We start from the raw sequence: 24,670 nt of genomic DNA, 5'->3' as shown, positions 1-24,670 counted from the left end.
TCCTGGTGGTATCCTGGTGAATCTATGCTGCATTTAGGTTTCAATATCCTTTCTATAACAGAGTGCCCAAAACTGCATTTAGAAAGAAAAAGAACCTGCATTTAAAAAGCACCTTTCACAACCTCAGAACGTCCCAAAGCACTTTACAGCCAACGAAGTACTTTTGAAGTGTGGTCACTGTTGTAATGTAGGAAACATGGCAGCCAATTTGTGCACAGCAAGATCCCACAAACAGCAATGTGATAATGACCAGATCATCTGTTTTTTTTTAAAAAAGTGATGTTGGTTGAGGGATAAATATTGGCCAGGACACCGGGAAGAACTGCCCTGCTCTTCTACCAAAAATGCCATGGGATCTGACAATGCAGCACTCCCTCAGTACTGCACTGGAAGGGTCAGCCTAGATTTTGTGCTCAAGTCTCTGGAGTTGGACTTGAACCCACAATCTCAGAGGCAAGAGTGCTACCCACAGAGCCACAGTTAATATGGCTCTAATTATGTTTTGTACAAATTTATCACAACCTCTGCCCCTATTTTTAAAACCATTATGTGGCTTTGCTTAGTTCCGTTGTGGGGAGGGTAGAGATGGAGAGAGAGCCTGAGGATCGCCTTACCTTTTCTTGTTTCAGCTTTTCACTACACAGCGACGTCAAAGAGTTGTTCAGTTTTTTCAAGTCGTCAACCTCCACTGAAAAAAAGACGGTAACAGAGCTGAACTCCTGCAGCTCGCCCAGACAAACACAAATGGCCGCATAACTTTAGCGATAAACAGCAGCATTTCAACTTCACATCCAAAAATAATACAGGAGCGATGGGTCAGTTAGAACCCATGGCACCTGGACTGAAACCCAGCTCATCAATGATGAAAGTCTTTCTCACGCACTCTCTCTGATGGGAGAGGTGGTTCGGGATTTAGCTCTGAACTTGAAACTAGTTCCAGACAGGATGAAATTCTCCAGTTTATGCCTGTTGGGGGTTCCACGTGGAGTTTAGATAACCTGAAGCTGATACAAGCGCAGTGAGAAATATTCCGATTCAGCTCCAACAACCGTAACTCGAATTCTCAGCAGCTGATCTTTCAAGGCGAGCCTGGTTCAGTTTCTCAAGCCCATTGGTGCCCTGGATACAGTTCCACCTTTTGACACCCCTACTGCTCATCATTTAAATACTTTAGTGTCTAATTACAAAGCCAAAGAAAGTTAGCAGTCTTCAATAAAATCACAACTATTTTTAAATACACTGGAGGGACAGACCAGTCACTAGAGGCTGGGATTCTTCCCTCATGGCTCCAGATAACCCTGGAACCCAATCCCTTAACCAGTGGGACAAGCAGCAGACAGCTTACCAGCACCGTGTTGGTAAATTGGTGCCGTTTTAGCTGGTTAAACTCCTGCAGTATCACTATGCACGCTAAGCTTCAGCTATTGCCAATTTACACCCAAGCTTTCTGGACTTAGGCAACTCCATACCAGGAAAACAGAAGCTCCACCTCTGTAGGGTTTTCAGTAGCTTGGTTAGGAGAGTCTTCAAGTATGGTGACTGGTTTCTGCATGTGTCAAACACACATGCCAAGCAACATAATCTCACATTCACAAAGGATCAACTTACATGAAATGCTAACATCTCGGAGTAAGGTCTCTAGGAAGTCCACATAATATACAGACTTTTCGTACTGCGTAATCTTTTCCTTCAAGAGCTTTCCAAATTCTGTAAAGTCTTCTCTAGAGGATGGACACATGGAGTCAATTCCAAGCTGCGTTCCCACACTGTTCATGCCTGGAAGGGGAACAAAACTGTTAATAAAACAAGTAACAAAAGTTCAATTACTCCAGACAAACCTCAAAATTCTAGCAAACCTAGCAAAATCTGAGACTTCAAGTTCCAGAGATTCTGGTTCTAGAAGATCTCAAATCTGAGCTTGGAGCAATGCACTGGGCTCCTAAAGGCAAGTTATCTAAACTTTCACGACTCGAACGTCCAGTATTCCCACACGTGCGCACGCACACGTGAAAAGGAGAACGAGCGGACAAAGAGAGTGAGTACAAGAATCTTGTGTTTACATAGTGTTTTACACATCCTCAGGACATCCTAAAGCACTTTACAACCAGTCAAGTTACACAGGCAAAGCAATGCAGCAACCAATAGGCAAGGTCCCACAAACAGCAATGAGATAATGACCAGTTAGTGCGTTTTTTTTTGCTGTTGGCTGAAAGATAAATGGTGGCCAGGACACCAGGAGACCTCCTCTGCTCTTCCTCCAATTAGAGAGAATGCAGAGTTCAGCTCTCTCCACACAATGGGGGAGATTTACTCTGCGCACCATGTGCAAACAGGGTTATGATTTTGTGACACAGCAGAGGAAATCTTGCACCAACCCTCCTTCACCCCTTCCATGGAAGGTTAAGATTCCAGCTTTGTGTCAGTTTTTTTTTGCCGTGGTCCCACAAAGACTGGAGTGAGGCTGCCCAAATTAATTTCCTTCACACAACATGCACGTTTGGTCTTGAAGATTCTTTTAGACTCAAATAGGCTATGCCAGAATTTTGACTAGCGTATAAAAAAAAACTCACCCCTACACTGGTTCACCCAAGTTCACATTAGTTCCACCAATAATTAACAAGAGGTAAACTGTTTTCCTTTCCCTCAAGTAACTCAAAGTGCTCGCCCACCGAGGAGAGGTGACAACCTCATTTCCTTCTACCTCCCATCCATCTAACACCATTCCAACATCTGGATTCAAAGCACCATGGAACACAGCCATGAAGATGTGCAGTTTTATGCCAATACACAAGCAATTCAGTTGGAATATATACCAGGGAACACCTCATGCCACATTCCCTTAAATGGCCAGAATAAATGCTGTAAAAGAACCCATTCTACTAGCAAAAGTTTAATATTAATTTGGTTACTTTTTTGGGGTAGGGGAAAGAGAGGAGCTCGCCATAAATTATTTGTGGATCCATCGCAACCCAGTACAATGAGCACAGATCCATCTGGTTAAGGTCAGAACACTCCACTGTGTTCATGTAGTAGGCAGGGGTTAATCAGACAAATACCACCAGAAATATGTTGGGTCATTTATTTTTGTCCTGCCAAATGCTCACATTGACATTCTTCATATCCACCTTTGATCCTAATCCAAGGCAATTATCCGCAATTCAAACGCTTTAATGTTTTCTGCCACTTAAAGGAATATTCCAGAACAAAATGTTGAAATGGCCTCATCTTGGACATTGATGTAAAAATCCCCAATTAATTATAAACTGTATTTTAAAAAAAAATAATAAAATCCTAGCAAGTAAACACCTTATAATTAGCATACCGCTGTGCCAAGACTAGGATACTATAATGGGACAACTCTCCTAGTGTTCGACAAGGATGTTCGATCGCCTGAGATGGCTGTCTGATCCTCATATACTCTTTCTTCTCCACCCGCTACCTCATCCCCCCCATTGATGCATTTGAGAGGAAGCTAGATAAGTACATAAGGGAGAAAGGAATAGAAGGATATGCTGACAGGGTGAGATGAAGTGAGGTGGGAGGAGGTTCGTGTGGAGCATAAACACCGACACAGATCAGTTAAGCTGAATGGCCTGTTTCTGTGTTGTAAACTCTGTCATGTTTTCAGTTCCTATTCAAGCTTAACACTGCCCAACACGACTGGATTTAATATCTCTCCTACTCCTGCCAGCCTCGGTGCTTTCTTGTACCATTGGCCCCAGCCCTTCACCTAGCTTTTTCAGTTTTCAAAAAATAAATTCCCATCACTCTTCCTCCCTCTCACCTTCAAACTGCTCCACAAATAGCAACGAGCAGCAAAGGACACTGAAAACAGAGGCTAAGCATCAAAATGTCACATTTGATCATCCAGCCTCAGAAACTGCAAAATGGCAGCTAAGATCCAGAGCCCAGTCCCCTTGCATTTAATAAAAATGTTTGCCGTAGTTTTTCTAAATTTAGCAATGAAGCAAAGAATTTTTTCTTTCAAAGTTTTTTAAAAAGTTAATACTTTATCTCGAAGTCTTCCTTTAAGTGGAATGGCTACAGGTCCTTCATTTTAAGACTGTTCTGTTTTATCCCCATCGTCCCTTTAACATTCCATCATTAGAACTGACCGCTGGGTTTCCCTCCCCACGAAGCAGTGTCTGGAATGTAGAATTCTCCATGGTTATCACCAGGAATTCTCCCACAAAGTGACTTCTCAAAGAGGAGAGCCTTACACCCACAGGGAGGCAACAACTAGCACTGCTTGCTTTGGTACATTCAGACTACCACAAAATACTCCACCCAGCAGTCCGTGAGCCAACACAACCGGCTCTCGAGGCAAAGCCCAGTGCAACTGATATTTCAAGGCTGGAACTGAAATTACCCTCCTTTGCAGTGATCCCAGATGGGCATCGCTAGGAGAAAGACAGGTAACTTGGCCTGGGACCTCCTGCGAGATGCAATAAGGCGAGGTTATAAATGCAAGTTCTTTGTTGCACACCAGCTGTAGTGTAAGTACAAAGCTTAAGTTCAGCAAGTTCCCAGGTGATCGATTGGCGGCCAATATTCTTCCCTCAACCGACTGCCCAGGTGGTCTAAGCCTGGGAATCATTCAAACCTAAATTTGAATCTCATTACTATTTGGAGCAAGGCCGATACATCTAGTGTAACTGGCCCTAAATCAACCAGTATAATAATTAAAGCTCAACAGACTTCACATTGTTTGCACATCAGTAATCCAACATAATTCTGTTCATTTTCCTTCTGAATTAACAGATTTTCAAAGCATTGCAATGCAAAAGTTTGTGAAAATAATATTCTGGTTCATGAAACTGAAGAGGCCGGTTGAATTACAAAGCAGGGAATTTATTTCAAGAATTAATCTGTTTTCCATTATTCCTTTCACTGTATTTAACAGACGTTCCTTATTATTGCAATCAGGAGACTATCAGGGATCAAGGCCCGTGAACCTTTCCTTGGCTCGGTGCTAAACACACTTTCATTTCATAATTCCTACAGAAACGTTGCCAAATTATTAAAAGGCCAAGGGCCATAATATTCCTATTTCTGCACTGACCTGGTCTCCACTCCAGATCTGCAAACCACCGAAAGATTAATTTTTCTGTCTGTCAGGAGATTGATGCTTATGATCTTGAAGCAAGAATATTAAATGATAAACTCTCATTTATTTTCATAGCAGTAAAACTGACAGGTGAGCTTTTCTGCCTCTGCCCAGTATTATGTAAGAGCACAGAGTTAACCGTTAACCCCACCAATTTTCTCCCCTCCTGAAGGCACATGAGGAGCACAGTCCCATGAGCTCCAGGTGCTCTTCTCCGCCTCACCTAAGTGCCCATTATTCAGGTGCGAGCCATGGCAGTGTACGCTGATCTGCTACAGCACTGGGCATCAGAGCTGAGCCCCACTGACGTGCCCTTCGAGGAATGGTGGGACCGGGGTGGGGGGGGGGGGTTTGCAGGATACATGGGGTGTGAGAAATAAGAGTGTCACTGGATAGCGTTCAGTAGTTGGGAGTCATGGCCAATATTTCCCTCCTTGGTAAGGGTCACCACCTGTGGTTGGACCGCGTGACGGGACATTTCATCACATGACCCACCTCCAACCAGCCCACACTCCTGCCATTGGTCTCCAGACAAGGCAATCCTCACGACAATTGGTCAAAGGCAGCGACAATACCCATAATCCTCTGTGTTCCAGAGGCCACTCTGTCCATCGCGTGGTTTTAGCACAGCGCACATGCACCAGGGTCACATTGCAGTGCCTGCTGTTTAGGAACATTGGAAGAGGAGCAAGCCGTTCAGCGCCTCAAGCCTGATCTGCCATTCAATTAGATCTGTACCTCGACTCCTTTTACCCACCTGTGTTACATACCCCTTGGTGTCGTTACCTAACGAAAAATCTATCGATCTCAGACAGTGAAAATTTCAATTGACCCCCAGCATTTTATAGGAACAGGAGTAGGGAAAGTCAACTCTAGTGTGGACTAGGCCCCAGGTTGGGGTGGCAGGTTCCCTCCCTTTGAAGGGCAGCAGTGAACCAATTGGGTTTTTACAACAATCCAGCAGCTTTCAGACACCTTTTCCTGGCAAATGACCAGAATTATTATTGAGTTCATAGGAATAGCCCCTCAAGCCTGTTCCACCATTCAAATAGATCATGGCTGATCTATATCTCAACGCCAGCTACCCACCGTGGCTCTATATCTCATAATACCATTGGCTAGCAAAAATCTCAGATTTAAAGTGATTTCATTCAATTTCACCAACACGCTGGGATTTGAACTCTCAGCCTCTAGATAACTAGTTCACTACCATAATCACTACACTACCATAAACTATTCTAACAGGTTCTGTTCCTTGTGAGTCCAGGAGATGAAAATGCTCCAATCATTTTTCTCTCAGGTTGCTCGCAGGAGTGTCTGGGAGAGTAATACTTAATTCCAGATGACTCCAGGACAGTCCAAGAGAGTTGGCAACCCCCGCCCTTAACCCCCACGACCTTAACCCCCCGACCCCCGCCCTTAACCCCCCCCCGACCCCACACAAGCAGCGAACAGAGGCCAAATGCGGCAATCCTCCCCCAGCTCACGTCGGCTATCTCAGCCCAGGGCAGCAAAGATCTTTGAACCTTCCTGGTTGGCGTGGCTTAGCTCTGCTTGCAGGCACTGGATTAACTCATCTAGTCATAGGCAGGAAGCCTGCTATAATTTTTTTAAATGATTATTTTCAACATCAATCTTTTCACATTTGGATCCTTTAAAGCGTCTCCAAAGATTATACCAGGCACCCTTAGAATGGGCCACGCCCTTCAAGAACTGGGAGTATATTACGTCGAGAAGCCCTAAGCCAACAATTACCCTAGTTTGGCAGTAGCACTGTACACTGGAACATGTGCAGAATTCTCACTACATCTCTCAAAAAGGATGGGAATATCACACCCAAGGCCAGCATCATACAGGCCAACAATTCTCAGGGGTTAACTCACTGGGAACTTTCATCCATTCTAAAGTCCTACAATAGCATGATTGTAAAACCTAACTGACCAATCTGGGCACAAGGATACAGCTAGTGTCTAAATGAATGCTGCTTGCATGGCAACATTAGCCTGGGGGTTCTTTTTTTTTAAAAAGAGGATTCAAACCATCAAATATACTGTAGCTACACGGCTCTGCACCAGAAAAATCAAAATAAGTTGGCAGATGCTATACAATTCATTAAACAGGATCATTTATATGCGAAGACAAAAAGGCAATGGAAAACAATTCAATTTCTCTCTATACTGAACTTTTCTTAAAATTCTACCAATTAAGTGCAAACTAGATGCAGACTCAATAAGACAATAATTGGCATTTCTTGCTTCAAGCTTCAATGTCCATGGTGTTTGAGCCCCATCTACAGCAAAGAAGCAGAACTGCACCACTTTTTATTGCAATTACTGTTCCCAATTCATAGAATCATACAGCACAGGAGGCCATTCGGCCCACCCTGTCTGTGCTGGCTCTTTGGAAGAGCTATCCAATTAGTCCCACTCCCCAGCTCTTCCCCCCGCAGCCTTGCAAATTTCTCCATCTAAGGGTTAAATTATTTTAAATACTGAGCCCCACAATAATCAACACTACAACCTCGCATCGGGGAGCAGAGAGGAGGGAGGTGAGAATGCTCAGTGATGGATTTTTCCACAGTGACAGTTACTTCCGCTCTGGGATCAGCTGAGATCATAGAAAGATACAGCACAGGAGGCAGTTATTCAGTCCATCGTGCCGACTCTTTGGAAGAGTTATCCAATACTAGTCTCATACCCCTGCTCTTTCACAATAGCCCAGCAAATTTTACCCCTTCAAGTATTTATCCGATTCCCTTTTGAAAGTTATTATTGGATCTGCTTCCACCGCCCTTTCAGGCAGCAGATTCCAGATCAGAGCAACTCACTGTGTAAATTTTTCTCCCCCCTCCTGTTGCCTCTGGTTCTTTTGCTAATTACCTTAAATCTGTGCCCTCTAGTTACCGACCCTTCTGCCACTGGAAACAGTTTCTCCTTATTTACTAAAACCTCTCATGATTTTGAACACCTCTATTAAATCTCCCCTTAACCTTCACAGCTCCAAAAACAACCCCAGTTTCTCTAGTCTCTCTAACTGTAGTCCCTCGTCACTGGTACCGTTCTAGTAAATCTCTTCTGCACCCGTGTCAAGGCCTGGACATCCTTCCAGATGTTGTCTGGTCTCAGCCAGGATATGCAGTGCAGTCAGCCTCTCTTCCCATCCCACTCAAGAGAAGGAGTGTTTTATTACTGAACCTTTCCAACCAACCACCAGAAAATTTGATCCACAAGCCAACTACCTGCCCAGGTTTCGCAACTTGCCAGGCAATGTTGAATAATTTACAAATAACCCCGATTCCTCCTTTTCCTACTGACTTCTCCCCTACAGCTGTTGGCTCCTTGCTGGGGTTCGGCTCCAAGGGGCGTTTCTCAATGGCTGAACCCAAACAGCAAGTGTTGGCAGGTTATTCAACTACAAGGGCCATCACAGTCCAGTCAGATAACAGACTCAACTGACATCCAAACAAACAAGGTTCTAACAGTGGTCAATAGACAGCCATAAGTAGAAACCCCAGCCAACTTTCCCCTACACTAACTCAGGGACAGACAATAATTTTAGCATCCCTCCATTGCCTGGTTACGATCAGCTAACTCGACACCGACCAGAGATTAAAGCTGATCAGCATAGCTCAGTGACCTAAATCACCGAGCCATCAGACGAGTGCTATCTCGATCTGTTAACACTTTGCCACGTAGAGTGAAGGGCAAGGTGATTTCTGCCCAGGTTCTTGCAGCAGCTCTTTAGCTGAAAGTCAGCTAAAAACGTAGCCTGAGAATGTCAGATGATATTGGAATTCCACATAGATCAAGAATTCTAACCATCGACAGTATAGGTCACCAAGAAGCCATTCAAATAATGCTGCATCAGCGTCTGAAAAATTATTTAAAATCCCTTTGAAGTTGACAATTATATTACAGCTTCCAACACTGCATTGTACAAAAAAAATCACTTACACTCTTGAGGTTTCTAAGACTCAAGAAACTTAGTTCAGAACACTTATTGCCAATTTACCAAATGTGTCCTTAGCTACTTCCAGGTCCGCCTGTTCCTGTAGCTTCGCTAGTCGGAGTTTTTCTGCTAGCAGTTCCTCTGCTGAAAGCTCCACCGACTCTTCCGTTTTCTCTGACTGAAAACAACATGTATTTTAGACAGGTGGAATACAAAGCGGCAACAGTAATTCCCAGTAACACAGTCAACATGCAGATTCAGGGTCAGTGTTCCCATCCTACTCTAGTTTTTTTTAATTAATTCCTTCTCGGGATGTGGGCGACACTGATACGGGCTGGTATTTATTACCCATCCCTAGTTGCCCCGAAAAGGTGGTGGTGGGCTGCCTTCTTGAACCGCTGGTAACAGTTTGATACAACTGAGTGGCTTGCTAGGTCACTTCAGAGGGCAGTTAATAGTCAACCACATTGGTGAGGGGCTGGAGTCACATATAGGCCAGACCGGGTAAGGACGGCAGGTTTCCTTCCCTAAAGGACATTAGTGAACCAGTTGGGTTTTTACAACAATCCGACAGCTTCATGGTCACTTTTACTGGCTTTTTATTTCCAGATTTTTTCAAAAACTAATTTCAAATTCTCACGCTGCCATGGTGGGATTTGAACTCATGTTCTCTGGATTACTAGTCCAGTAACATAGCCACTACTCTACCTGACAGTTAAAAAGGGCAGGGAGGCAGCCTGTGTCCAATGCCTCAGGTGTCCAGCTGTGTCCCTGGGGTGAATCCTCTGCTGATTTTACCTCCTTACTAGTGGGAATTCACCTGGGATCCACCCTCCCCACACCCCAGAGATGGAGGATTCATGATAATGAACCTCTGCCATAACCACCATGTGCTGCAATGCAACGGTACAACAGCCCATTCCACCTCTGGGGGGTGCAAACAGCAATCCGATCAGAAAGCAAAACAATTTCTCGAAGAAACAAAAGGAACGAATGCAGAAAAAAGTAACAGAAACTCAGGTATGCCTAGCTGTCTACATGGTATGTTAAAAACCTGTCAGCTTGCTCCATTACAAATTTCCATGTTCACCACTAGCAGGAGTAATTCGTGCAACAAGTTTATATAGGCAGTTTCTATTATAAATGTGGACATAGGAAGTTAAAATGGAAATATTAAAATAAGGACAGAATGTATGACTTTAAAATGGGGGCTGAATTATGACCGTGTACCCTGCTTTAAACACCCTTGCCTTCCTGTGAGTAATGCTACACGAGATCGACTAGAACATATAATGCACATAAAACACAGACAGAAACAGAATGAAGGGATAGGAGTACAGACACAAACTTGAAAAAAACAAAAATCTTTTCTCCACAAATGCCACAGTTCATTTTTGGATCAGAATTATGAACTACAGGTTCAGTTTCAGTAAAGATCTATTATATATTTCTTGCAAGTGATTGGGCTAAAAGTTTTCAAGGGTACCCTGCACCTCCTAGCAGCTTGCTGTTCACTCCAGAACTTTATGCACCGATGCCAATGCTTCAGCATTGCATTTTAGGATTTATATCCTTTAATAGGCTGTGGAAATATAAATCTGCCCTCTACTGGCAGAAGAGATTCTGCAGCATTTCTATTTGAACCACTGTAAAAGTTCTGAGTCCTCAGACCTGTGGAATGTTTCACCCTGAAAGATATAAAGCAACTTACATTCTTTAGCGCGTCTTGTTTCTTCTTCAGTTGCCTTTGTTTTTCCTCCTTCTCTTTAATCTTGTCAATTAATTTCTTCTTTTCTGAAATCTTGACTTCTGCAATAAGAATTTCAGAACAGTTAACACCCCAGCTGGTGACATGACGATGCACCATTTTATCACAAGTGAGAAGCAATATGTATTAATCACTTTGCTATTTCACCCTCACCTGTGATATCCAAGATGATGTCTCCTGGTCTTTCATTTTAAATATGTGCGATTTATGCTCAACAATCTCCCAAAGATTACAGCAAGTGCATCAACACTGCACCTCACAGCACTATGACAAGGGTCACACGCACGTCACAAATCCCTCCATTTCCTTCTGAAAGACAGCCCCTCCGATAGTGCAGTACTAAATTGTCAGCCTAGATTTTGCGCTCAAGTGGAATATGAACCCACAACCTTCTGAATCAAGAGGTGAGTGCTACCAACTGAGCCAAGGAAAAGACCATGGTCCATCGAGTTCACCTACCATCCTGGTAGTGATATGATACAATGATAATGGAGTTGTTGACTAATCATAGTAGACTAATTTATAGAGATTGATTACAACAGACCCAGGCATGAGGCGAAGAGAACCCCAGTGCCGGAGAGGTTTGAGAACCATAGGTCCAAAGTCACATATTCCTCCGAAGCACGATACAATTACCACATCACGTTTCAAATTACTCATACTATATCCCAAAATAGTATTTTCTGAAAGAAATTTATCTAATTTGCGAATGAACCTATACTCTCTGCTTCCACTGTCTCCCTAGGGAGCCTGATCCACAGATTGACCACTCACTCACCGAAATATTGATTCCGCAGATTAGTTTAGAATTTATCCCCCCTTCAAGCGCAGGCCGTGGCCTCTGGTTCCGCTGTTCTAGACAAGCTTGAAACAGCCTGTCATGGTCTACATTATCTAGTCCCTTCAGAATCCTAAAAGCAATCATATCTCAGTCCAAGTATAAAAAGATCCTCACATTTACCTTGCTTCACTGGTTCTCTCTTTTCCTCCTCATCATCCCAGTTGTCCTATGGAAACAAAAAATAATTTCAATTACTAATCTTCATTCCTTAGATTTAACCAGGTTGCTTTCCCATCAAAAGAACAAAGGCTGCCATAAAAATCACCCTAAAACCACTGATTTAATTTAGGGTTTTTTGCCCCACTTGTTGCAGCCTTGCCTGTAGAGAATGAGAGCGCCTATTTGAGGGGTTATGGTAGGATAGTACTGATGCTGCCCCTCTCTCTTCACCTACTTTTAAGTGGTTAAGTCTAATCAGGACTGCCCCGCAGTCTCTGCTGGTGTCACCATGTAAACAGCCACTAGAGGAGAGGCCAGTTTCACATTTCCATCTGTTTTTGCCCAATCTCATCCTCTAAAGAACCTGCTAAACTCTGCTCCGTGCCTCATCCTAACAATTCTATAAAAATCAGGGATTCAAAGACACAAACCTCCACCCTACAAATCAGAGGCCGAGTTGATAGTGCAGGGTTCGAATGCCAGCCGGTATCAACACCTCCCAATTACAAAGCGGGTGAATAATTGGACCAGGGTGTGCAGACATGATTCAATTTCAATCATACATTCTGTCCTTATTTTTACATTAATACGTTAGTTATATTATTTAGCAAAATGTACGGCAATGCGTTAGTTATATTAATAAATAGCAAAACATACTGCAATTTGGAAGCAGTTAGTTGGAGTATAGGAGTTTCTCTACAGTATGGGCAGAGGGGTTGGGAAATGCAGAACAGGCTCTGCAACACCACCACTGGCATGAGGGTGTAATCACAATGTTACGTTTACATAGGCAATATCCATTATAAATTCTGATGCCTACATTTACAATGGGATAAAGGTCAACCAAAAATGAACACAGAAACATCACACATATATTAAAAGTATAGGGAGCAATGAGTGGGATTACACTAGATGACTCATGTGGAGGAAAGAACCAGCACAGACTCAATGGGTTGAACTGCCCATTTCTGAGTTGCAACATCCTACGATCTCAGGTTACCAACATAAACAGATCTTGGGTGTTCCAATTTGGGATTAATCCACCGATGAGGCAATAATGCTAAATACAGCCCTGTCCAAACTCCAGGCACACAACATTCAAAGAGGACAAACCAGTGAACAAGAAATACAAAGTGCAGATAGGACTGAGTAGCCTGGATTTTGAGGGCCAGGTACATGGCCCTAAGAAAGCAGGTTGAACACACCGGTGCTGCAGAACATTGTAAATGGATTTCAGATATACTGGTTGCACTTTTTAATCATTACACTGGCATCGACCAAGATAGGGCATTTCATCAACAGAGCCTGGGGCTGCTGTCAAGGTACCTTGAGTATTCAGAGCACTCGTCAGCCGGGGCTCGATCAAGTCAAAATTACTGGCTGAAAAGAAAAATCAGTATTTGGAGCCAGATTTCAGCCTATGAAAGACCAATATTTAGAGATGTGGATCCTAGAATGAACAGCACTCGTCAGCCGGGGCTTGATCAAGTCAAAATTACTGGCTGAAAAGAAAAATCAGTATTTGGAGCCAGATTTCAGCCTATGAAAGACCAATATTTAGAGATGTGGATCCTAGAATGAACAGTGAATTGCCGGAGGTACTGGAGAAAAGCTAAGTGAATATAAAAAAGTTTCTATGGTAAGTTAACAAGTTCAAAATAATGCAAGATGAAAAGTTAAAAACAGAACAGAAAACGTGGGAGCGAAAAGCCAAGCAATAAAAAGGTGTTTATACAAACGTGCGGAAATAACGAACAAGAAAAAAAACAGCTGGTCCATTCAGCTTGTCCCATACTCCATGCCACCCTCCGCCCCTCCCCAGCAGCCACATCACTTCCTGAGGGGCAAAAACCCTAGGCTAACTCAGGAAAAAAATCTCAGAAACTCCTCTTCAACCTTCAACAAGTTCCAGGAGATCAGTCAGAGGGGGGGGGGGAGTAACATCGCCTGATACCCCATCTCCCTTTTATACGCTGTGATGTCAGCCAGATGGGAACTCGACCAGCTGCCTTTTGAAAGCCTGCAGTGAAACCTCACTCACTGCATGAGCCGACAACTTGTTCCAAAGGTCAAGGACCCTCTGTGAAAAGAAAAACCTCCTGACATCTAACCAAGTTCTATGCTTACGTAACCTATATACACGTAACCTGGTTCTCCCGAACCTATCTAACTCAAGCAGACTATCCACATGGAACGAATCTAATCCTTTCATTATTTTAAAGACTCCCATTAAATCCCTTTGAAGTCAGCGTGTTTCAAAAGTAAAAAGACCCAGCTCTCAGCCTATTGTGGTAATTAAGGACCCTTAAACTAGGTATCAATCTAGTGGCCTTTTTCCAGGGCTTCTGTATCACCCACCGTGTGAGGGGACCAAAACTGACATACTATTCTAAATGAGGCCTAACCAAGGTCTTATACAAATGACAGTGTTGTTGATTTTTGTATTACTTTCTTAGCAATACACCCTAATACTCTATTTGCTTTTGCTATAGCCTCATGGTACTGGTCACGAACCTTAGATTCATTTACTATAACACACAAGTCTTTCTCCTGCTCGATGGTTTTAAGTTCGCATGACATACACGTGCAGGCCCATTTCCTCCATCGCATCTAGATCAGCTTATAATCTACTTTTCTCATCTAAGGGATCCTAACACCTGCACAAATCTTTATCATTCACAAACAGTTCCCCCAACACCTTCATCCAAATCATTAATAAATCCTGTGAAGAGCAACGGCCCTAACATCGATCCCTGTGGGACTCCGCTAATAACCTGTCCTCACGCAGAACCACTGCCGTTAATAACAACCTTCTGCTCAAGAAAATGCAACCAGTTCCTTATCCAACCCAATACCTGCCCATCAATCCCATCTTATTAAATAGCCTATTATATAGCACTTGGTCAACAGTGTTTTGAAAATTCAGGTATACGATGTCAACCGGGATCCTCCATCTCCCAACCCAATAACTTGCTAAAAAATTCAACCAGGTTGATAAGACCACCTTTTCCAGAAGCCATGTTAAGGTATTAACCCCTTCTCTGTCAAGGTCATAGTGTCCCCACTAATGATCCCTTCGAACAACTTTTCTATAACTGAAGTCAAGCTAATGCGCCTGTAATTTCCCGATTCTGTTGCTTTGGAATACTGGCACCACGTGGAACTCCCTCCAGCCCACGAGAACAGTTCCAGGCCCTGGTGAGCTGTTAAATATATGAGCAGGGGGTTTGCTGAGCACAGCTACTTCTTTGAGCATCCTCGGGTGAATGCCCACAGGACCAGCAGCTCGATCTGTTTTGGGACCCCTTATTCCAACCAGGACTATACAGACGTTAACTGTGACACAACTATATAGTCAACTGTACACTGCATTATTGTAACTATCATCTGCTGGAATGAAGGCTGATGCAAAGTAGTCATTTAAAACCACTTTCCATATCCTTGGAGTCCACCTCAATCTGCCCCGAGGAATCCTTCAACGGTCCTATACAACAACAACTTGCATTTACATAGCGCCTTTAATGTAGAACATCCCAAGGTGCTTCACAGGAGCAATCAAGCAAAATTTGACACCGAGCCACATAAGGAGATATTAGGACAGGTGACCAAAAGCTTTGTCAAAGAGGTAGGTTTTAAGGAGAGGCGGAGCTTGGGGCCTAGGCAGCCGAACGCACAGCCGCCAATGGTGGAGCGATATAATCAGGAATGGGCAAGAGACAAGAATTGGAGGAGCGCAGAGATCTCGGAGGGTTGCAGGGCTGAAGGAGGTTAGAGAGATAGGGATAAGAATTTTAAAATAGGAGGCAATGCCGGACAAGGAGCCAACGTAGGTCAGCGAGCACAGGGGAGAAGGGTGAACGGGACTTGGTGCAAGTTAGGATACAGGTAGCAGAATTTCGGATGAGCTCAAGTCCTTAATGGGCCTCTGACATCTAACTTAGCTGAAAAAGGATTCGCTATTGCGGTTATTCACTATCATCTTCTCCAATTACCCATTGGCTACTCCAAAAGCAGCTTTTATTGCCTTTAGCTGAGCTCGATATCTTTCCCTGTGCCCCGGAAGTATTTCTGCTCAAGTCTGATTCGTTCATGCACACTGTTAGCCAATTTGGCTTTGTTTCACCATGTGCCCATCTTTGACTACTGGGACAAACACTGCTTCCTTTTGCATTAGGATGGTTTTAAAAGTTTTCCATTCTTCTTCTGTGTTGATAATATCCTTGCCTAGTAGAGATGCCCAATTCACTCAATTAAAGTCCTCTGCCATCTTTACAAATTTAGCTCTCTTGAAATCTGGAACTAGCATTAAATGTTCAGCAACTTTGGGTTGGCTGATCAAATTGAATCTGATAATATTGTGGTCACCGTTGCCCAGGTATTTTTCCCCATGCTGGTCTGATACTGCAGCAAGATCACTACTAAAAACTAAATCAAGTACCCGAATACCCCTAGTTACCTCACTAACATGCTGTGCTAGGAAACAATCATTTATTCTATCTACAAATCTTTCAGTTGTCCTGCTCTCTGTGACAGGTCACCACGTCTAGGTCCCACCTATGGAAATGCAATCCCGTGCAGGAAATTTGTTCACCTGGGGGAGGGGACGACACCTGTCACAGGGCTAGAATTCTTCACACTTGGCTCGAGATACCCTGCAAACTAATAGTTGAACTAGCCAGATGAACAAAAAGTTTACCAATGCTGTGTGAGAGTAATTACACATTTTTAAAGTCATGCACACATTTGGAGGCCTCTAATAACCCCTGGTACTTCCTAATCTGAGCGTAAATGGTCGGGGGTTAGCTAAGTGCAGAATCTCTCTGTCGCAACTCCATACCAGGCAAACAGAAACTCTTACTTATGTGGATTTCTCAGTGGTTTAATTTGTAGACTCAAGGACATGGATAGGTTTCTGTGCATGTGAGATGTCCAGCTGACCAAAGAAAAAGTTAAAGTTCCACCAATGATGACCGATAAGTTAATTCAGAAAGTTTTAACAGCAAAGTAAACCCACACTATCGACAATAAAATTCTAAAATTTTTGCCAACATCTAACTAAGTCTTACCAGGACAATACTTCGGAGCTCATTTAATGCTCCTCCACAAAGATAGCATCTCATATTAGAACCAACAATTTGGCACGACAAAGCACTGGATATCTACACTTCTGAAGAGAGGGAATATTAAGTGATGGTTTAGCTTTCTTATCTTTCAGCTCAACCACCTTATCTCACCTACATCATTTGTGTTGTCACTATGTTTAAATATCGTCACCACTATCCTAATAGAGTGGCTTTCAAACTCTACGTAGGCAACATTTACAAATATTGACATACTCCCGAGCAACTCCCTTCCTAACTTCCAAAAGACTGCAGCAGCTATCCATATAGCAGTGGTATTATTGCAGAAAATTATACTGAATTTTACAGCGCAGAAACAGGCCATTCAGCCCAACTGGTCTATGCCAGTGTTTATACTCCACACGAACCACCTCCCACCCTATCAGCATATCCTTCTATTCCTTTCTCCCTCATTTCCTTATCTAACCTCCCCTTAAATACATCTATATTATTCACCTCAACCACTCCACGTGGTATCGAGATCCACATTCTCACCACTCTGGGTGAAGACGTTTCTCCTGAATTCCTTACTGGATTTATTTTAAATATGCCTTATTGGCACACAACAGAAATAACATGCCCGTAACTCAACAAATGGAGAAAAATTCAGAAATCTGATGACTTCAAGAATCCACCCTTTCCAGGATCCTTAGACGTTACAGGGTTAAGTGTGATTTTTCCCAGATGCTTTAACGTTGTGGGACATACTCCTTTGATGCTCTTTATCAACTCAAATTGCTCACACCAGTACCACCAGAGAGAGAATTTAATCACCAACCTAATTTTGAAAGGATCAAATTTAATCGTACTTCTATGTGTTCTTCACAGCTCAAATGGATGCAGTACAGGGTCTGAGGAAAGGTCATCGACCTGAAATGTTAACCCTACCTTCCTCTCTCCACAGATGCTGCCTGACCTGCTGAGTGTTTTATTTCTATTTGAGATTTGAGGGATCTGCTTTTTGTTTTATGGTACCAAGTTTCATACACCGATCATTGCACATTACTAATGTCCAAGAATGATTTTATGCCATGTCTAGTTTGGTGCGTCCACTTTCAAAAGATTTAAACTATGTGATACATACCATAAAAGAATAAAATGTTCAGCAGTGATTGCAAGGCCCTGTTTCAATCTGATGATACACAAAGCTCGAGTAGTTTATAATAGTCAGCAAAACCACAAGATTAAGGGTGTAATTCAACCTCCTGATTTTGCTGACATTTATAAAACTTTTCAACCTTGTTCTTGCATTCCAGATCACCAGAACAGTTTTACTGAATGACTGTCTGCCAATATATTGTCCAATGCATCCAGTGTTGTCACTGGGATTACGGTAAAGTGCGTTAGAATTTTGGGTGCCGCTGAATTGCAGGACTCTTATCAGCATGGTTTTAGTAATGATGGGCGCATGATATTTACATACCATACATCCACTTTAACCACCCAGCAATACAAGTGTAGATGTCAGAGAGAGGACTGAGAGCATGGGTGTCAAACATTCAGCCAGCGGAACAGTTCCATCCAGCCCGCGGTTCGACCCCCTGCTCTCAGTCCTCTCTGCTTCTTAGTCTGGGAGACCGGCACCGTTAAATTCCTCTGCTGTAGCACACATCCCCCTTTCCCCGCTCCGTGACGTCAGTGCCTCCTCCCGCTGGTACAGAGAACTGGCCCCTGCTTAGGGAGCAGAGCAGGACGGACGTTGGACATCCCGGGGGGGGGGGGGGGGGGGGGGGGCGAGAGAGAGATTGGGAGGGGGTTCACTCAGTGAAATCGGAAGAGTAACAGGGGACTGGGGTCAGGGACATGGACGGAGATGGGGCGGAGGAAGACTAGGGAACGGTTGTTGGCAGATTGGGTCTCGGGTTCAAGAGATGGAAACTGGGGACTGGACGCCAGGGCGATTGGGGCTCAGGGCGGGGGAGAAGAGGGAGACGGGGAGTTTTGGGAGATCGAGGCTGGGTCCGGGGGGGGGGGGGGGGGAAAGAGAGGACTGGGGAATGGGGTGGAGTGTGCGCGGGTCCAAGCATTTCCTGCAGAGTCGGGAGCAGCAGCAACAGCAACGTGGTGAGTGGGAGCAGCGGCCAGAGTGCAGAAGCAGAGGCCAGCAGCCTGTAAAGGGATGCGTGTAACCTGCGGACCTTACCGTAAATAAACAGCGAAAGATTCTTACCACTGATGGGCAAATGGGGTCCAAGGGAACAGACTGCGGATTCGAGCTGCACGGCCTGCTTTTGCATCACAAGCTCCAATACACAGAGGAGTGAGATACAAGAGTGCAGAATATGGGCTGGCAGCTGCCCACAGTAGTGCTGTGAAGCTGCGAGGAACGCTCTCCTCCTCCACGCTCCACACAAGGGGAAGTTTAAAAAAAAACTTTCCCTACCATTTCTTTAGTGGCCTCTAGCAGGAATTGAAAAAACTAGTTGGAGCTGGCACGGTGCATAGTCCACCGAGTTTCCCACTCGTTTTACAGAAGGGTCCTGGATCAGGAACAGGACCCTACTTGGCAGTCACCAGGTCTGCTTAAAAACAGCAAGGATCAATATGTTTTAGTACAAACGGGATTTAATCTGCCACAGCGCAGTTTAGGTGCAGGGCCTCCCGCCCAGAAATCATTAAACCCAAAAAACTGCCAAAACACAGTGATTTCCACCCCAATGTGTCCAAATAATTTCTGCTGAATGTGGCCCATGCCAAGTGCCAGGATGCCATATCAGACACGCCATGTAAATTAAGTATGACACCCCTGCCTTAGAGTTATGTAACACCAGGGAGAAATGTAATAGTGATAGGAACAATCTGATACTAAGTGATGTGATTTTTTTTCTTTCTATAGCACTTTGGAATTAATACGCTCAGTAAACCTCGTACAATAATGACACACCATCTCAACAAACCTAAACATTCAATCCCTCAAATAAAACCAGAACCCAGTTAAAAGAAAATACAAGAAATTCCTTAATTACACTGCCATTCCCCTAATAGCATGGAACATGTGACTTCCCACCCACCCTTTCCCCCTCACCCACCCGCCCCCTTCCCCCTCTCTCTCCCCTCCGCCCACGCCCCCTTCCCCCTCTCTCTCCCCTCCGCCCACGCCCCCTTCCCCCTCTCTCTCCCCTCCGCCCACGCCCCCTTCCCCCTCTCTCTCCCCTCCGCCCACGCCCCCTTCCCCCTCTCTCTCCCCTCCGCCCACGCCCCCTTCCCCCTCTCTCTCCCCTCCGCCCACGCCCCCTTCCCCCTCTCTCTCCCCTCCGCCCACGCCCCCTTCCCCCTCTCTCTCCCCTCCGCCCACGCCCCCTTCCCCCTCTCTCTCCCCTCCGCCCACGCCCCCTTCCCCCTCTCTCTCCCTCCCGCCCACGCCCCCTTCCCCCTCTCTCTCCCTCCGCCCACGCCCCCTTCCCCCTCTCTCTCCCCTCCGCCCACGCCCCCTTCCCCCTCTCTCTCCCCTCCGCCCACGCCCCCTTCCCCCTCTCTCTCCCCTCCGCCCACGCCCCCTTCCCCTCTCTCTCCCCTCCGCCCACGCCCCCTTCCCCCTCTCTCTCCCCTCCGCCCACGCCCCCTTCCCCCTCTCTCTCCCCTCCGCCCACGCCCCCTTCCCCCTCTCTCTCCCCTCCGCCCACGCCCCCTTCCCCCTCTCTCTCCCCTCCGCCCACGCCCCCTTCCCCCTCTCTCTCCCCTCCGCCCACGCCCCCTTCCCCCTCTCTCTCCCTCCGCCCACGCCCCCTTCCCCCTCTCTCTCCCCTCCGCCCACGCCCCCTTCCCCCTCTCTCTCCCCTCCGCCCACGCCCCCTTCCCCCTCTCTCTCCCCTCCGCCCACGCCCCCTTCCCCTCTCTCTCCCCTCCGCCCACGCCCCCTTCCCCCTCTCTCTCCCCTCCGCCCAACGCCCCCTTCCCCCTCTCTCTCCCCTCCGCCCACGCCCCTTCCCCCTCTCTCTCCCCTCCGCCCACGCCCCCTTCCCCCTCTCTCTCCCCTCCGCCCACGCCCCCTTCCCCCTCTCTCTCCCTCCGCCCACGCCCCCTTCCCCCTCTCTCTCCCCTCCGCCCACGCCCCTTCCCCCTCTCTCTCCCCTCCGCCCACGCCCCTTCCCCCTCTCTCTCCCCTCCGCCCACGCCCCCTTCCCCCTCTCTCTCCCCTCCGCCCACGCCCCCTTCCCCCTCTCTCTCCCCTCCGCCCACGCCCCTTCCCCTCTCTCTCCCCTCCGCCCACGCCCCCTTCCCCCTCTCTCTCCCCTCCGCCCACGCCCCCTTCCCCCTCTCTCTCCCCTCCGCCCACGCCCCTTCCCCCTCTCTCTCCCCTCCGCCCACGCCCCCTTCCCCTCTCTCTCCCCTCCGCCCACGCCCCCTTCCCCCTCTCTCTCCCCTCCGCCCACGCCCCTTCCCCCTCTCTCTCCCCTCCGCCCACGCCCCCTTCCCCCTCTCTCTCCCCTCCGCCCACGCCCCCTTCCCCCTCTCTCTCCCCTCCGCCCACGCCCCCTTCCCCCTCTCTCTCCCCTCCGCCCACGCCCCCTTCCCCCTCTCTCTCCCCTCCGCCCACGCCCCCTTCCCCCTCTCTCTCCCCTCCGCCCACGCCCCCTTCCCCCTCTCTCTCCCCTCCGCCCACGCCCCCTTCCCCCTCTCTCTCCCCTCCGCCCACGCCCCCTTCCCCCTCTCTCTCCCCTCCGCCCACGCCCCCTTCCCCCTCTCTCTCCCCTCCGCCCACGCCCCCTTCCCCTCTCTCTCCCCTCCGCCCACGCCCCCTTCCCCCTCTCTCTCCCCTCCGCCCACGCCCCCTTCCCCCTCTCTCTCCCCTCCGCCCACGCCCCCTTCCCCCTCTCTCTCCCCTCCGCCCACGCCCCCTTCCCCCTCTCTCTCCCCTCCGCCCACGCCCCCTTCCCCCTCTCTCTCCCCTCCGCCCACGCCCCCTTCCCCCTCTCTCTCCCCTCCGCCCACGCCCCCTTCCCCCTCTCTCTCCCCTCCGCCCACGCCCCTTCCCCCTCTCTCTCCCCTCCGCCCACGCCCCCTTCCCCTCTCTCTCCCCTCCGCCCACGCCCCCTTCCCCCTCTCTCTCCCCTCCGCCCACGCCCCCTTCCCCCTCTCTCTCCCTCCGCCCACGCCCCCTTCCCCTCTCTCTCCCCTCCGCCCACGCCCCCTTCCCCCTCTCTCTCCCCTCCGCCCACGCCCCTTCCCCCTCTCTCTCCCCTCCGCCCACGCCCCCTTCCCCTCTCTCTCCCCTCCGCCCACGCCCCCTTCCCCCTCTCTCTCCCCTCCGCCCACGCCCCCTTCCCCTCTCTCTCCCTCCGCCCACGCCCCCTTCCCCCTCTCTCTCCCCTCCGCCCACGCCCCCTTCCCCTCTCTCTCCCCTCCGCCCACGCCCCCTTCCCCCTCTCTCTCCCCTCCGCCCACGCCCCCTTCCCCCTCTCTCTCCCCTCCGCCCACGCCCCCTTCCCCCTCTCTCTCCCCTCCGCCCACGCCCCCTTCCCCTCTCTCTCCCCTCCGCCCACGCCCCCTTCCCCCTCTCTCTCCCCTCCGCCCACGCCCCCTTCCCCCTCTCTCTCCCTCCGCCCACGCCCCCTTCCCCTCTCTCTCCCCTCCGCCCACGCCCCCCCTCACATTCCCTCCCCCTCCCTCACCCTCTTCCCCCCTCCTCACATTCCCTCCCTCTTCCCCCCCTCACATTCCCTCCCCCACCCTCCCTCACACACCCTCCCCCTCCCTCTCCCCCACCCTCCCTCACTCACACACCCTCCCCCTCCCTCTCCCCCACACACCCTCCCCCTTCTTCCATCCAGACACCTTCCCCTATGCCCCAACCAATAATACACACCCAGAGCCAACATGGATTAATAAAATGCGGGGTTCAAGTGAGTGTAGGAGGCTAGGCCGAGCCTGGTAGTTTCTAGCCTTTCATCACTGATGAGGCCGGGCCTTCTTGTTTGTTTTTTTACCTTCACATCCTCCTCCTCGTCCTCGCCTTCCCATCGGTCCACGCTCAACGCCGTCGCCTCCCGGGCCTCGAAATCATCGGCGTCTGCAAGAGAGTCGAAGCCAGTCGTTAGGGAGACCGGGGAAGTGGAGAGAGAAAGGGGAGAGGAGGGCGGTGAAAAAAAAAAGCGCCACTCAACTCACAGCGACATTAAAATCCGAACCCAAGACACAAACGCGCTCACCCCAGCCGTCCGACTCCGCCATCGCTGCCGCCGCCCGCTCAGTCACGCCGCGGAATTGTGGGATCGCGGAGGACTGAGCTGGGAGGACCACGTGTCTGCGCAATACCCTCAGTGGAAACACATTACAGCTTCCTGTACACCCCCAACCACCCCCCCCCCCAAACACACACACACCAACCCCCCCCCCAAACACACACACACCAACCCCCCCCCCCCAACACACACACACCAACCCCCCCCCCCCAACACACACACACCAACCCCCCCCCCCCAACACACACACACCAACCCCCCCCCCCCAACACACACACACCAACCCCCCCCCCCCCAACACACACACACCAACCCCCCCCCAAACACACACACACCAACCCCCCCCCCAAACACACACACACACCAACCCCCCCCCAAACACACACACACCAACCCCCCCCCCAAACACACACACACCAACTCCCCCCCCAAACACACACACACCAACCCCCCCCCCCCCAAACACACACACACCAACCCCCCCCCCCAAACTTCCCACACACCAACCCCCCCCCCAAACACACACACACCAACCCCCCCCCCCCCAAACACACACACACACCAACCCCCCCCCCAAACACACACACACCAACTCCCCCCCCCCAAACACACACACACCAACCCCCCCCCCAAACACACACACACACCAACCCCCCCCCCCAAACACACACACACCAACCCCCCCCCCAAACACACACACACCAACCCCCCCCCCAAACACACACACACCAACCCCCCTCCCCCAAACACACACACACACCACCCCCCCCCAAACATCCCACACACCAACCCCCCCCCAAACATCCCACACACCAACCCCCCGAACACAAACACACACACACCCCCCCAAACATCCCACACACCAACCCCCCGAACACAAACACACACACACCAACCCCCCCCCCCCAAACACAAACACACCAACCCCCCCCCCCAAACACACACACACCAACCCCCCCCCCACACACACACACACCAACCCCCCCCCCCAAACACACACACACCAACCCCCCCCCAACACACACACACCAACCCCCCCCCCCCAAACACACACACACCAACCCCCCCCCCCAAACACACACACACCAACCCCCCCCCCAAACACAAACACACCAACCCCCCCCCCCCAACACACACACACCAACCCCCCCCCCCAGCACACACACACCAACCCCCCCCCCAAACACACACACACCAACCCCCCCCCCCAAACACACACACACCAACCCCCCCCCCCAAACACACACACACCAACCCCCCCCCCCCCAAAACACACACACACCAACCCCCCCCCCAAACACACACACACCAACCCCCCCAAACACACACACACCAACCCCCCCCCCCCCCAAACACACACACCAACCCCCCCCCCCAACACACACACACCAACCCCCCCCCCCCAAACACACACACACCACCCACCCCCCCCCCCAAACATCCCACACACCAACCCCCCCCCCCAACACACACACCCAACCCCCCCCCCCCAACACACACACACCAACCCCCCCCCCCAACACAAACACACCAACCCCCCGAACA

At 48.7% G+C, this 24,670-nt stretch overlaps 1 protein-coding gene across 1 annotated transcript in view; it reads right to left on the bottom strand.

The window, feature by feature from the left end:
* LOC137301712 (eukaryotic translation initiation factor 3 subunit J-like) overlaps positions 1–23,198 on the bottom strand; it is a 30,805-nt gene extending 7,607 nt beyond the window's left edge. Inside the window, exons 1-7 of the mRNA XM_067971295.1 lie at positions 23,093–23,198; positions 22,871–22,953; positions 11,785–11,830; positions 10,767–10,864; positions 9,119–9,233; positions 1,609–1,776; positions 615–688 (exon numbers count right to left, since the gene is read on the bottom strand). Of these exons, the coding sequence (XP_067827396.1) occupies positions 615–688; positions 1,609–1,776; positions 9,119–9,233; positions 10,767–10,864; positions 11,785–11,830; positions 22,871–22,953; positions 23,093–23,114 (606 nt within the window). The 5' untranslated portion in view covers positions 23,115–23,198. The remainder of the gene's footprint in view (positions 1–614; positions 689–1,608; positions 1,777–9,118; positions 9,234–10,766; positions 10,865–11,784; positions 11,831–22,870; positions 22,954–23,092) is intronic.
* Between the last annotated feature and the right edge of the window lie 1,472 nt (positions 23,199–24,670).

Source organism: Heptranchias perlo, chromosome 34, assembly GCF_035084215.1.
Source record: "Heptranchias perlo isolate sHepPer1 chromosome 34, sHepPer1.hap1, whole genome shotgun sequence".
Taxonomy (NCBI): Eukaryota; Metazoa; Chordata; class Chondrichthyes; order Hexanchiformes; family Hexanchidae; genus Heptranchias; species Heptranchias perlo.
Note: the sequence above shows the minus strand (reverse complement) of the source record. Positions and strands in the feature narration are given on the sequence as shown.